Raw genomic sequence first — 15,132 nt, 5'->3', positions numbered from 1 at the left:
CACGCACTGGTCCATTTCCTGAGCGGGCCTGGAAAAAAAGGGATTTTATTTTGCCGGAAAATGGACATGCAGCAAAATGAAAACCAGCGAGTTTCCATTGGTAAGGTCTCACGTGCTAACCAGGCAGTAAGTGTCCAGTGCGCGCCAACCGCCAATTACCTCTGAGAAAGCGCCTCACAGTAGAAAATAGAAAATATTTTCTACTGCGTGTTTTGGGCGTGCATCAAAAATGGAACCACAACCCAGGTCATACGGTAGCTGGACGGTAGTGCCAATTTGACGCATATTGGATGCTTGTAAGCGCCTTCGCACCTGGGACCCTGGGTTTGAGTAAACAATTGGAACCTTAGTTAAGCCACATTGAGCCTGCCATGAGTGGGAAAGCGCGGGGTACAAATGTAAATTCTTTTTTTTTTTAAACCCAAACACTTTTGTTTAACATAACTTAGCACGGGATACAGCAAAAATGGACTTTCTAGATTTACAACCCTAATTACAGTCCCTGATTACATGATTAACCTAATAAGCCTGCCACCCAGGAATGCATTAAGACTATCCCATTCATACCTTAACCTTCACTATCCAACCTGCAACAGGCTAAAGTATAAATCCACATATGCTTCATCCTTCTCCTTCTCCTTCATCAGCCGTACCAAAAGCTATAAAAACAATTTGCAATCATCTACATTTCAGGAAATCTCTTAAGACTTTGTTATTTGGAAAAGCCTACCCCAAAGACTCAGCATGTGTCTCCACCTGTTGATTCACATCAATATAATGGCAATTTTGGACTCATCCACCCTTCCCTTCTCTCCCCTGGTTTCCTGTTCCTTTCTTTCCTTCCTCGTTCTCTCCTTTATTTCTTATGCAGGTTTAATGTTGTATTAGCTTAATGTACTGTATTGGCGGCCGCCTTTGCCACATTGGGCCACATTGGGCCTGACACAGTTGGGAAAATGTGGGGTATAAATGAGATAATAAATAAATAATAACTACTGGAATTTCCCTCTGCGTAAAATCCACACAATCAAGAAAATTAACTCCATGGAGCTGATTTAAAACAAATGAACGATAACCATCAAAAATTCCCATTGATAGCGCAGAAGCATAAAAATAAGAAAGTGAAGATACTCCTACCTTCCCCCCCCCAATAAGTAACAATGGGGCCCTTTTACTGAGCCGCGTAGACGCCCAATGCGTGTCAGTTTAGAGTTACCACCCGGCCCGTGCGGTTATTTCATTTTTGATGCACGTCCACTACGCAAGCCAGAAAATATATTTTATTTTCTGGTGTACAGCGAAAATCGGCGGTAACTCCAACTTGACACGCCTAGGCGATTACCGCACAGTTAATGCGAGAGACCTTACTGCTAAGTCAATAGCTGGCGGTAAGGTCCATTTTCGGCCCCCAAAAAAGAGGCCTTTTTTGCATGCGCGCTGAAAAATGGACCTGCGCGCGTCCAGTGCACGCGTTTACACCAGCGCAGGTCATTTTTCAGCGCACCTTAGTAAAAGGACCCCAATAAGGGGGAAAATAGATTAACCGAAGACATTTAAAAACCTCTACGACATCATTCAAGTCAATACAAAATAGTAACCAAAATCCTACAACCTTCAGTTCCGCCTCAGTTGCACACACAGGGGACACAAAGGGACATCTCTGCAAGGAAGAGCCACACTGTTTGAGTTGGGTAGACTTTAGCTCTGGTATTGTTTATCCTGGAGGATAACCAGGAAGGATTAATTTGTTTTAATGCCGAATTTGTCACCCTTCATAAACAGTCTCCTGCATGTCTGTCTCAAACCTGAGAAAGCAGATTACAGATTAGATGTAGTGTGATTGCAACGGGGTCTGAACAAAGTGGAATTAATCCTCAAAGGAGGATAATTCTGAATTTTTTGTAATTATTTTAAAGATTTTTAGCCTAAACAAACTGCACACCAAATTTTTTGTACTTTTTGTATAGGACTAAAAGATCAGGAATTTGGCATTTAACCTCACCATGGACAAGATATTCCTACAGGGACTTCACTGTGGTGCCCCACATAGGGACCAGATATGTAGCTCCATTACTGCTGGTCCATGCATGGGGCTGCACCCCTAAAGCACCATCACAGCAGTCACGTGTATAGCTCTGCAACCCTGCAGTGACATCAAATTGGGTGCATGCATAGTGCTGCATTTCTGCTGTGACATCACTGGAGGTCCATGCATAGCGCTGCATATCTGTAGCAGTTTCACTGCTGTTCCATGCATGGGACTGCAGCCCTGCAGTGACATCTGCAACCCAATTTCAACTTAAATACACCACATCATCGGCGTGCCCTTCATTATATTGTTCAAATTCTCCTGAGCAGTGCTGTTTGGTGAGCGTTGTTTCCCGAGCGGATTGCCTTGCGTCTATCTTGGTTGCTCAATGTCTTTTTCCGAACACTATTGTGACCCCTGAGGCAAGCGTTCCGTATTGCCGAAACACGGACCGTGTCTGGTCCTTTGTGTCCAAGCAGCAAATAAAGCATCTTTTAAAGCACTGTCCCCTGTGTTGGATTGTCCTCCAGCCAGCCTCTACTTCTTTGCGCTTACCCAATTTCAACTGTCGCACTGCTAGAACAACCAATTACAAGCAAATAAAAAGAGCACTCCATTAAAAAAAAATAGATGCCATTTCTCAAACCACTCTCTCCTGCAGGAAGTTAGAGGGATCGTTTATGATTATATTCTGTGACTTAGAAAAGCAGTCCAGGTCCCCCTTTAAATATTAGGATGGAAGGATTACATTCAGTAGACTGTGAAGGAGAAGAGACCAAGGCCTACGACACAGTGCAGTGATGACGAAAAGGCTCGTAAAACCCCTCCAGACGCAGTGGGTGCAGTCCTTGGTAAGTCATTCATCCTTTTCTTTTTCTTCTAGACACCTGTCAGAAGTGCAGATGCTGCAGACTCTACAGAAGAAGGAGATCGAAGAGCTGTACTCCAAGATGGGCAAGGCGCCTCCACCAGGGATTGTATCGCCAGCTGCCATGTTATCCAGCCGACAAAGACGTCTGTCCAAAGGTGGCTTCAGCCAGTCACGACGCAATAGCTTACAAAGAGTGGAATTCCTACCACCCACAGGTAACCCTGGAAGGACTTATTTTTGGCTCAAAGGGTTAGTTCTACTTCTGGCTCAGTCGGGCCAGCATCTAGAGCTCTGTGGTGCCACAAGCCTTCACTCACAACTATCTGGTGTTTTCTCCCTGTTCTTATATCCTTTCCCCACTCAGCCTGGCTTGCAGAGACTGTCCTTAGCCAGAGGCCACAGATCTCTCCGGAACCTAACTAATATTGACCCTATACCTGGGCTCTACGTGTTTCCATTGAGCTGAAGCAAACACCCTTTTCCCTGTTAAAGGGTTGTGGACCTGATGTCTACAGAATTCCCAGCCCTGGCCAATCCAGGAAGTGTAAGCTCTGGCCTAGGAATAATACTTAGATCTACCGCATAGGTTGGTGCTGGCATTTCAGCTCCACTGTCAGGACAAAGAATTTTTGGCCACAATAATGTAGGCCACCAATATCCAAAAGTCCTCCCCACCCCGCCCCCCAACACACTGATCTCCGATACTTGGAAGCAGGGCCCGTGCATGCTCGCTGCTGCAGCAGGGGGTTCTTGAGCAGAAGGGAAATGTGAGATGCCCCAGAGGACAGAACATGCTTTCTCACAGGCACCACTTGGGGCAGCCCACATTTCCTTTCTGCTCAAGGATTCCCACCTGCAGCGGCGAACAGACGCGGGCCCTGCTTTCCGAGTACCAGAGGTCAGTGCATTTGGAATGGCGGGGATGACTTTTGGATGCCAGTTTCCAAAATTCCAGTGTGGCCTGCACCCTAACAGCGGCACTGAAATGCCGGCTGCAAAATAGAAGCACCCGGAGCTCACGTACTGCAGCTCAGCACTGCATTACATTTACAGCTTCAAGTTTATATGTCACCATCCAAAAAGGACCCAGAGCAGATTACAACATTATTATTATTATTATTATTATTTGTATAGCGCTACCAGACGCACACAGCGCTGAACACCTGATACAAAGAGACAGTCCCTGCTCAAAAGAGCTTACAATCTAAATAATATAGACAGACAAGACAGTTACGGGTGAGGGAGTAATGGGAGCTAAAAAGCAGCAGTGAAAAGGTGGGTTTTCAGCATAGATTTGAAAACAGGTAGAGATGGAGCTAGACGTATAGGTCCAGGAAGTCTATTCCAGGCATAAGGTGCCGCGAGAGAAAAGGAGCGAAGCCTGGAGTTAGCAATGGAGGAGAAGGGGGACGACAAGAAAAATTTGTCCAGTGAGCGGAGTTCACGGAGAGGAATGTAGGGAGAGATGAGAGTGGAGATGTAATGGGGGGCTGCAGAGTGGATGCATTTAAAGGTCAGTGCGAGAAGTTTAAATTGAATGCGGAAGCGGACAGGGAGCCAGTGAAGTGACTTGAGGAGTGGGCTAGTGTGGGTATAACGATTCTGGCGGAAAATAAGTCTTGCCGCAGAATTTTGGACAGATTGGAGAGGAGAGAGATGGCTGAGTGGAAGACCAGTGAGAAGTAAATTGCAATAGTCCAAGCGAGAGGTGACAAGGGTGTGGATAAGGGTTCTGGCAGCGTATTCAGAAAGGAAGGGGCGAATTTTGCTAATATTGTAGATAAAGAAACAACAGGTTTTGGTGATCTGTTGAATATGTGCAGAGAAGGAGAGAGGAATCAAAGATGACTCCAAGGTTACGAGCCGAGGAGACAGGGAGGATGTGAGAGCCATTAACAGAGATAGAGAAAGGGGGAAGAGGGGAGGTGGGTTCAGGGGGAAAAACGAGAAGTTCAGTTTTGGACATGTTGAGCTTTAGATGGCATTGAAACATCCAAGCAGCAATGTCGGACAAGCAGGCTGAGATTTTGTCCTGGATTGAGGTTGAGATTTCAGGGGTGGAGATGTAGATCTGAGAGTCATCAGCGTAAAGATGGTATTGAAAGCCATGGGATGAAATCTGGGTACCAAGGGAAGAGGTATAGATGGAGAAAAGGAGGGGTCCAAGGACAGAGCCCTGAGACACACCAGCAGAAAGCGGGATGGAAGTTGAAGAGGATCCACTAGAGTGAACACTGAAAGAACGAAGTGAGAGGTAAGAGGAGAACCAGGAAAGAACAGGGCCCTGGAATCCAAACGAGGACAGCGTATCCAGAAATATAGTGTGGTCAACACTGTTGAAAGCAGCAGATAGGTCAAGAAGGATAAGGATATAATAGAGACCTCTGGATTTAGCCAGCAGCAGGTCATTAGAGACTTTGGTAAGTGCAGTTTCAGTAGAGTGAAGAGGGCGAAAACCAGATTGGAGTGGGTCAAGAATAGGTTGTGTAGAAAGAAAGTCAAGACAACGGTGGTGAACGACACTTTCAAGTAATTTGGAGAGGAAAGGGAGAAGGGAGATGGGGCGATAGTTGGAGGGACAGGTAGGGTCAAGTGAGGGTTTTATAAGGAGTGGAGTGACAACAGCATGTTTGAAGGCCATAGGAACAGTTGCAGTGGAGAGTGAAAGATTAAGGATGTGACAGATGACTGGGATGATAGTAGGAGAGATAGTGTTAAGTAGATAAGTGGGGATGGGATCAGAGGAACAGGTAGTACATTTAGAGGAGGAAAGAAGAAGGGCAGTTTCCTCAGTAGAAACTTCTGAGAAGGATGAAAAGGAAGGAGAGTAGAGGGTGAGGACTAAGGGAGAGAGAGGTGAGGAGGGTTTGGATGAAAATTCAAGGTTAATCTTATGGATTTTATCGTGGAAGTGCTCAGCTAGGGTTTGTTTGTGTGTTTGTGTGTGTTTGCGTATGTGTGTGTGTTCTGTGTTTCTGTGTGTTTCTGTGTGTTTCTGTGTGTGTGTTTGCGTTTGTGTGTGTGTGTTTATGTGTGTGTGTTTGCGTTTGTGTGTGTGTGTTTATGTGTGTGTTTATATGTGTGTATGTTTGTGTGTGTGTGCTTGTGTGTGTGTGTTTGTGTGTGTGTGTTTGCGTGTGTGTGTGTGTGTTTCTGTGTGTGTGTTTCTGTGTTTGTGTGTGTTTATGTGTGTGTTTATATGTGTGTGTTTATATGTGTGCGTGTGTGTGTTTATGTGTGTGTTTATATGTGTGTGTTTATATGTGTGCGTGTGTGTGTTTCTATGTGTGTTTCTGTGTGTGTTTCTGTGTGTGTTTCTGTGTTTGTGTGTGTTTATGTGTGTGTGTGTGTGTTTGCGTTTGTGTGTGTTTGTGTGTGTTTATATGTGTGTATGTTTGTGTGTTTGTGTGTGTGTGTGTTTATGTGTGTGTATGTGTTTGTGTGTTTCTGTGTGTGTTTCTGTGTTTGTGTGTGCTTATGTGTGTGTTTATATGTGTGTGTTTATATGTGTTTGCGTGTGTGTGCGTTTGTGTGTGCGTGTGTGTATGTGTGTGTATGTTTGTGTGTTTCTGTGTGTGTTTCTGTGTTTCTGTGTGTGTGTTTCTGTTTGTGTGTGTTTATGTGTGTGTGTGTGTGTTTGCATTTGTGTGTGTGTGTTTGTGTGCGTTTATATGTGTTTGCGTGTGTGTGTGTGTATGTGTGTGTATGTTTGTGTGTTTCTGTGTGTGTGTTTCTGTGTTTGTGTGTGTTTATGTGTGTGTTTATATGTGTGCGTGTGTGTGTTTGTGTGTGCGTGTGTGTGCATTTGTGTGTGCATTTGTGTGTGTTTCTGTGTGTTTCTGTGTTTGTGTGTGTTTATGTGTGTGTTTATATGTGTGCGTGTGTGTGTTTGTGTGTGTGTGCGTTCTGTGCTTTGTGTGTGCATTTGTGTGTGTGTGTTTGCGTTTGTGTGTTTGTGTTTGTGTGTGTGTGTGTGTTTATGTGTGTGTTTGTGTGTGTTTGCGTTTGGGTGTGTGCGTTTGTGTATGTGTGTGTGTTTCTGTGTTTGTGTGTGTTTATGTGTGTGTGTTTATGTGTGTGTTTTTATATGTGTGTATGTGTTTCTGTGTGGGGGGGGGGGGGGTTTGCGGGTGGCTTTTGTGGTCATGTGGTTGGGGAGTTTGCCAGCAGTCTGTAGCGATTCCTAGGCAGGGGGAGGAGTACGTAAACACTCCCCCTGCCTGGGTCGTTGTTTGTTGGAGGGGGTTGCCAGTTGGTAGGGGTGCCTTTATGGATCCCTTTAATCTCTGTGTTCCGCCCTCGAGGGCGGGGCAGAGAGACATGGTGAGTTGGATGGCTTCACCACCATGAACTTACGAACTGTTTAGGGATTTTGCAGATGGCTTCAGCAGGTTGTCTTCAGAATGTTGAGGTAGCGTTTTATGTACAGATGGGGCGTGGCTGAGGGCGGGTCTATGAGTGAGGGTGACTGGTCCTAGCCTATGAAGACTACAGGATTTTTGTGCTTCTCTGCCTTGGAGTGAGCTTCTCTGCCTTGGAGTGAGCTTCAGAACGTTCAAGGTGAGATTTATTAATATAGATGATCCTTTTTCCCATGTGGATATATACGTTTCAAATGCTTCCTATATATCTGTTACGGAGAGATGAACAATGGTTACATAAAAGATTACATGGATACCTATGGAATGGGAAGAGGGCTCGTCTGAACATAAAAAGGGCACAATTGCCCAGGGCAAAGGGAGGGCTAGGTCTCCTAAATTTGCGGGTTTTTTCCATTTCCAGCAACCTAAGGCATTTGTCGGATTGGTTTCGTTCCACATCTCACTTTTCTTGCACGATAACAGAAACACAGATGCTTGGGAGGACCCATTTTGCAAGTTGGGTGCACGGGAGGGGACATCGGGGAAATAACCTAGGCCAGGCCAGATTTATATTTCAACCACTAAAACAGATCTGGAAATGGGTGACCAGGTTCCTCTCCTTAGATAGTGAAAATTCCCCGCTTCTGTCGGTCAGAGGAAACCCAGACTTTCCAGTAGGAGACACATCTGTGATATTTCGGGTTTGGGAGGTACATGGGATAACTTACCTGTTTCATGTTGTAACGGACCAGGGGGAAATGAAATCTTTGCAGGATATATGTACAGAATTTCATATTGACCAATTAGACGAATTCGCATATTACCAGCTGAGACATTATGTTGCCTCTCTGCCCAAACAATCCCTGACCGCAGAGGTAGGGGACAAACTTACTGAATTATTGGGTCTGGAGGCCCAACAAAGAGTCCCATTGAGATACTTTCACTCTTCCATAAGAGAATCATTACCGGACTTTGACTTTTCCAAAATAATTGCACGATGGAATACTGAACTGGGACTTAATCTCCAGGAGGAGCAATTACACAGACAGTTGTTATCTGTGTCTAAGCTCACAGAGAACGTAGCCTGGCAAGAGATGCAGCTAAAATTTCTACTGAGGCTGTATATCTCACCGTATAGAGCCTGGAGAGCAACAATAGCGGACGTGGATTCCTGCCCAAAATGTGGGGCTTCCGGAGCGCACCTGGGGCACATGTTTTGGACATGCCCTGGGGTGCAAAAATTCTGGAAGGAAGTGGGACTGCAGGTATCTACCTGTTGGCGCACAAGATGGAAGATAGCCCCAGGACAATTATTTGAGTGTTTTGCCAGTGCAGAGTGTATGCCAGTGAAAATGAACGCTTTTTTAAAAGAACAATATTACAGCTGTGGAGGAGTGCAGACAGTCCCTCTCTGGCACAGTGGCGTATAGCTATGATTCAGATGTGCTCATTGGAGAAACGGAAAATAAAAGACTTGGCATCCAACAAGGGAGACAGCTTCTGTGCCACTTGGGCACCCTTTTGGGACACGCTTACCCCTACTGCCCGAAGTCGCATTCTGAACCTATGAGGGGGGGGGAGGGTAAGGGAATGGATAGGTTGAGCTGGGTGGGTGGGCACGTTTTTGGGAGGGGGGGGAAGGGGAAAAATAAGTCTAGACCTTAATAGAGATGTTGTTTGGTTCTGTAACATCATGGTTGGTCAACGTTGTATACAAAATCTTGTAACTCTGTTTAATTCTGTTCCAATAAAAATGAAAAGAAAAAAAATATTCATCTTGAAAGAGCATATAACATCAGTTAGACATTGGGTATTACTCAAGATGAGTATTTTTTAAGAATAAGATATACTTTAAGACAAATTAACTTTGATATGTTTTGAACTGACAACAATTAAGATATAATTGAGAGATTGCTTCATGAATAAATTTGATTTACAAAGTTTAATTCATATATATCTGAAATACCGATGAAGAGGTTGGTACTGTAAATTCTCGCAGCCCCCAAAATTGGCCAACAAGTTACATCGCTGAGGTTTTCAGATTAATTTATGAGAATAGTTTTTTAGTAGGGTGGACTTTTTGGATTTTGTTACTGTAGTCCTACTGTGAGGAACGTGGCCTTATATATAGTGAGCTCTCTAGGAAAGGCACTTCATAGCCATGTGAATGTTTCTGTACCAAGCCATGTATACTGGCACCGTTAATAATAAATATTATTTACCTAGTACACTTGAGCCCAGCCAGGGAGTTGAATTTTGTTTCTTCCACTGTTTCTAGGAATTATGAAAGGTGGGCTGGCTCTTTCAAGAAACCAAGGAAGACGTATGTGTGATAATAGGTCTTTGTTAAAGGAACATCAAATGACTCGACACAGCTGCTGTGTTTCGGCACTTATGCGCCTGCCTCAGGAGTCTTGTGATCTTTCCAGTATATAATATTAATAAAGAGCTGTTGTTTAGAGAACTCAAATCAAGAGACACGATCCGAATTCTCAAGGATAATACTCTGGATTGCCTCCGTGTTTTGTAGGAATTATGAGAAAGAATTCCCTGAGTGGAAGCAGCAGTGGGTCGCAGGAGCAGAGACCAAGCAAAGGAGTGACGTTCGCTGGAGACATTACCAGAATTGTGAGTATAGCCGAGAGCAGGTCTTTATGTCCATGTCTCTACCTGGATAAAGTTGGGGACAAGTAGAATGGACACTTACCCCCAAATTCTATAAACGGTTCTCCAAATTGTGCACACAAATTTGGGCATGCACCCAATTTGTGTGTGCAATATAATTAGCGAGTCAATTAGTGTCGATAATTGAGCACTATCAATTATTGACGGTAATTGGCAACAATTTGAATTTACAGGCGCTTCTTGCTATTCAATAAAGATGCACACGTACATTTTTTAGCCTGCAGCTGAAAAGGGGCGTGGCCATGGGAGAGGCATGGGTGGCTCAGGGGTTTTTACTTTAACTGTTAATGGAGCCTCAGCTGGTAACTTAGCCCCGTTCCTCAACAAAATCATCACTGGCTCCTTCATACTTTCATTTTGCAACTCATCCTTTTATTTATTTTATTTATTTCTTCATGCTTGTGTCCCACAATTATCCAAAAATGACTTTTGGTTCAATGTGGCTTACATTTAAAAGTTATAGAGGATTACATTGTTGCATTAAAATCACTAAGTAATATGGAACAGTGTTATTAGGGAATGATGTTGAATTATTTTTAGTTCACATAGGTTAACCATAGAATTTGTTGAAAAGGTAGGTCTGTAGATCTTTTCTGAATTGAAAGTAGTTTGTTGTGCTTCTTGTGACCTTGGGAACTGAGTTCCACCATTGATCTAGTAAATAAGTGAATATGTATCCTATATTATAATTTGCACCTCCAACGTTCCATGTCTGGCTGCCTGGGTTTGTAACATCTCCTGACGTCAGGCAGCCTCCAGCGTTCCATTCCCCCTCACTGTCCCACCCTCGCGTCAAGACGGAACAGTGAGAGGGAAGGGAACGCTGGAGGCGAGCTGACATCAGGAGGGATGTTACGAACGGAATGGAAGCCAGCACCGGCCAGCCAGAGAATGTTCAGGTACAAATCGAGGGAGGAGAGAATCGCAGGACATCGAGGGGAGGGAGGAAAGGAAGGGGAGGGCAGGCAGAGGAGAATTGATGGACATGGATGGGATGGGAGGATAGTAGAGGAGAGAATTGCGGAACACGGATGGGAGGGCAGGGAAGAGGAGAATCGCTGGACATGGAGGGGAGGGAAGAATTGCTGGACATGGAGGGGAGGGCAGGGGAGAGAGAAAAAAAAAGCTTACATGACAGCCTTCCTAGGGCCCGTTCCATTGTTGAGGAAATGGGCACAGTTCCACTAGTTTTTATATAAATCACTGGAACAAACATTGGGTTGAAAAATGAAGGTGGGAAGACACCAGAGGAAGAGGAGCCAGTGATGATTTTTGGTAAATCACGGTGAAACAAGTCACCAGCTGAGGCTCTATTAATGGTTCTTGTGTTATACTGACATTGGATAAAAAAACGTATGAATAATATAGCGTTGGGATATTGAGTTGAGTTCCTTTTAAGTGACTCAACTGTTTTAACTGCCACTTGAATTATTTCAGTTTGTTACTCAACTGTCACTTTCAATATAAATTTTCTTCTCCTGTACCAGTGAACAGTTGCCTAGATGTTGCTGAGATGCAAAGCCTTTTGGACTACCTCAACAGACTTGTCTATTTCTGATGTCCATGGGAAGTCAAGAGAAAAGAAAAAAATTAGTAGACTGGGACAGTCTCTAGAGAGAGAGAGAGGTCTAAGGTCATCTTCTAGTGCCCAAAACATTGGTGTCGGCATGGAGGCCTTCCTCACATACAACGTCAGCTGCAGTGCACCGTTGGGAGACAGAGAAAGGCAAACGGATATCTCAGGAAAGGAAATAGATTGGTTTCACAAGATTGGATCACAGTGCCTAATGAAAGATATGTCTAGTATTGGAACGCTTTTGAAGGGCGCCAAGTGTGAGAAAAGCAAATTCTCCAGAACTTTTTAAGACATTTTGGCTCCACCTTGTTCTGCTTACTTACACTGTGACCCCTTTTTTTGATGATAAAAATCAGATTGGAGCTCTACCCAGGCAGTGGGGCCTGGCCTGCTCTAAAAATGGGACGAGTGCTGCTCATGTATCTAGCCGTGAGAAAGCAATGAGTACTGTTTAAAATTTGTTTTTCTCACAGAGGTATACCAAAGCTGTAAGTATGTCCACGGTCACGGGGAAACAAATGTGCTGAAATAATATAAACCATCAAATTTTTCAATGTTTCTGCTTCTCTCATATTCCTGCTGTAAACTGTATTTCATCTTCAGCTTTGTAGCGTGCATCCTGGATTAGATTTCAAGCTACTTGCTACTGAAGCTGAAAACACAACAATGGAGACACAGACTTTCCTCTGTTGAGGCAGGGTAAAGAACAAGGTTCCCAACCAGCTTCTAAGTTGCAACCTGGTCAAGTTGAGTCCGTTTTTCAATGACAATATGGACTATAAATTTTAGGGGGGCAAAACCAGAACCGACCCAGTTTGTTCAGGTGACATAGATCTAGTGTGAGACCCTAGTGCACTACACATTCCCCTTAAGAAACAAGTGTGAGTGCTGGTCATGGTGTCCAAGCTTCTGTCCAGCTTGGATTTCTTCGACAGCTGGTGTTGACAGAAGACAAGAAACGCTGGAGGTTTCAGGGAATACTTCAGAGTAGGAATGTGCATTCATTGGCATGTATTCAGTTCATTAGAACACCTAATGTACGTTAGAAACATAGGTGCCAGCTTTGTGGGTGCCTGAGCACCCCCCCCCCCCCCCCAGTATTGAAAAAAAAACCTCCTTTTACTGCTACCAAGGGACATTCACGTATGTTGAGTTTTGTACCCCCAATAATTTTAAAAGGTTGGCTCCTACGGTTAGAAACAAACTGATAAAATCTGGAAAATCAGGAGAAAAGGCCAAAATAAGCTGAAAATGTTTGGTCTGTACACATCACTTCTCCAGAGTCAGAAAATGTGTCTTGGGGGAAAGGAGCATGAAGATGATTAAACAGTGGGAGGTGCTGAGATTCTCAGTGCGTGCATTTTACCCGCCAGTGCAGGCTTTTGTGGAAGAGTAAATCATCTTGCAGGAATCCATGTCTTTTTTTTTAATAAAGAAATATGGTATGCTGATTATAGCAGTGCTATACTACTCAATCAAAATAGCAACTCACTCATTTCTAGGTGCTATTGCTTGCTTTTATTCATGTTGAGTCTTTTTTTTTTTCCCTGCTATATGTCCTATATATTTCTTAGTTTTCTTTAATAAAGGGGGTAAACTTTTTATTACAGCCATAGCCCTGCTTTTAAATCTGCTTCCCTCAGCCCATTCTTTAGCTACATGTTTGGCATGTATTGGACTGAAACCAGTGAAGACTGGCTGTTCGCCTGTTTGTGCTGTATTCTTGTTTTATGCATGTCAATGTGATGCCTGCATATGGTTCTGATGATTGACTTATCAGCTGTTTGTGCTGTGTACATGCTTCCTGTTGATTGATATTGGGTTCTGATAAGGATCGACACAGCAACATCCTTGCTGTGCGGAGGGTTGTAAACACAGAAGGAGCTTTCAAAACCTTCTAGGCACCTACAGCACATCAGGAATAAAGCAGAAAGGGGATACGCTACTGAATTTAACTGCCAGCTGAATGGTACAGTGCTTTAAAATATGTTTTCCCTCATTACTGGGTTTGTGTATATCATTCGTACAGTAAGAAAATTGTATTGCATCTAAAGAACATTAGAAACAGTTCAGTTGTAAAATGTATGCCTTTCTTAACTTGACTAATTTGTAGTGCCTTTTGACGTACCTGTGCCAGGATTTCAAGAAATGTTGCTGATGTGGAAAAATGGCAATTTTTTTCTTAGTACAGACTGTTGAAGGGAAACGTGCAATAATCATCAGGCCCTGAATTTTGGGAGGGATTTTTCAGCCTGTAATTTAAATTCCCATTTAAATTGTCCATTACAAGCTGTGCTTGTTAATGAGTTCCTTACTTTCTTCCATAACCTCTTTTGGCACAGAAGCTTGTTCCTGATCCTTTGCAGGAGTAGCCTAGTGGTTAGTGCTGCGGGCTTTGATCCTGGGGAACTGGGTTCGATTCCCACTCAACTCCTTGTGACTCTGGGCAAGTCACTTAACCCCTCCATTGCCCCAGGTACAAATAAGCACTTGTATATACTCTGTAAACCGCTTTGAATGTAGTTGCAAAAAACACAGAAAGGCAGTATATCAAGTCCCATTTCCCTTTCCCTGTTTGAGATTCTACATGGAAAGTTGCTAGTGGAGGAGTAGCCTAGTGGTTAATGCAACAGACTTTGATCCTGGGGAACTGGGTTCACTTACCACTGCAGCTCCTTGTGACTCAGGACAAGTTGCTTAACCCTCCAATGCCGCAGGTACAAATAAGTACCTATATATTTATATATTATATATATACTATATATATATATATATATATATATATATATATATATATATATATATATATATAAACCGCTTTGAATGTAGTTGCAAAAACCACAGAAAGGCAGTATATCAAGTCCCATTTCCCTTTGGGCTTTCCTGTCAATTGGAACCAGCACCTCCTGGGACTATAGAAGCTTGAGTCTTCATTTGGGATTCCAAGCACACTCCCCCCCCCCCCCCCCTTTCTCACTGGATCTATTTCACCTTTACATCTACACTTTTCTAACCAGAGGCAATGACCACAGTTCCTTTTGGAACTGCACAAGTGCATGCCAGAGCCAGCACGTGGGTGTTAGTAATTGAGGACTCTCTCCCCCTTTTGGGGAATGGTATGATAGCAGCATTCACAACCTCCTCTCCAACTGTGGTCAACACAAAGAGGAGATGTCAAGTTTGGAAATCAAATGCAAGTTTGGAAATGTCTCCTGTGTTGCCACTGAGCTATTGGGCCAATCCCCTTACATTTCTCCTCGAGAATTGCTTATTGCAGCGAGATCACTCACTATAGCATTGATGAATGCTTGAGGTATTCTTATATCAAATATAGGTACAGAACTGGAATGAAGACTTGCAGTAGGTGATGGCATAACATATGAACTGTGTAACAGCCTCTGTAAATGTGTAGATGATTATTTATGACTGTATTACAGATAACATCCCCATCAGCTTTACTAACAGCATAACCAGCATTGATTTACAAAAGTAGCGCATTTCCATCACAACTATTGAATTAGATAAAGAACTGCTCAAGGAAGCAAAATAATTTTTTTAATTTTTTTTTCCTCGCTTGGTGTACTTTGGGCTCACTTAAAAAGACCCTATA

General features: G+C 43.6%; 1 protein-coding gene across 1 annotated transcript in view; it reads left to right on the top strand.

The window, feature by feature from the left end:
* Nucleotides 1-13,959, top strand: part of WNK4 (WNK lysine deficient protein kinase 4) — a 443,184-nt gene extending 429,225 nt beyond the window's left edge. The window contains exons 19-21 of the mRNA XM_030220935.1: nucleotides 2,913-3,115; nucleotides 9,792-9,889; nucleotides 11,434-13,959. Of these exons, the coding sequence (XP_030076795.1) occupies nucleotides 2,913-3,115; nucleotides 9,792-9,889; nucleotides 11,434-11,436 (304 nt within the window). The 3' untranslated portion in view covers nucleotides 11,437-13,959. The remainder of the gene's footprint in view (nucleotides 1-2,912; nucleotides 3,116-9,791; nucleotides 9,890-11,433) is intronic.
* Nucleotides 13,960-15,132: the final 1,173 nt, after the last annotated feature.

Source organism: Microcaecilia unicolor, chromosome 12, assembly GCF_901765095.1.
Source record: "Microcaecilia unicolor chromosome 12, aMicUni1.1, whole genome shotgun sequence".
In the NCBI taxonomy this organism is placed as follows: domain Eukaryota; kingdom Metazoa; phylum Chordata; class Amphibia; order Gymnophiona; family Siphonopidae; genus Microcaecilia; species Microcaecilia unicolor.
This window is presented reverse-complemented; position numbering and strand designations above follow the sequence as displayed.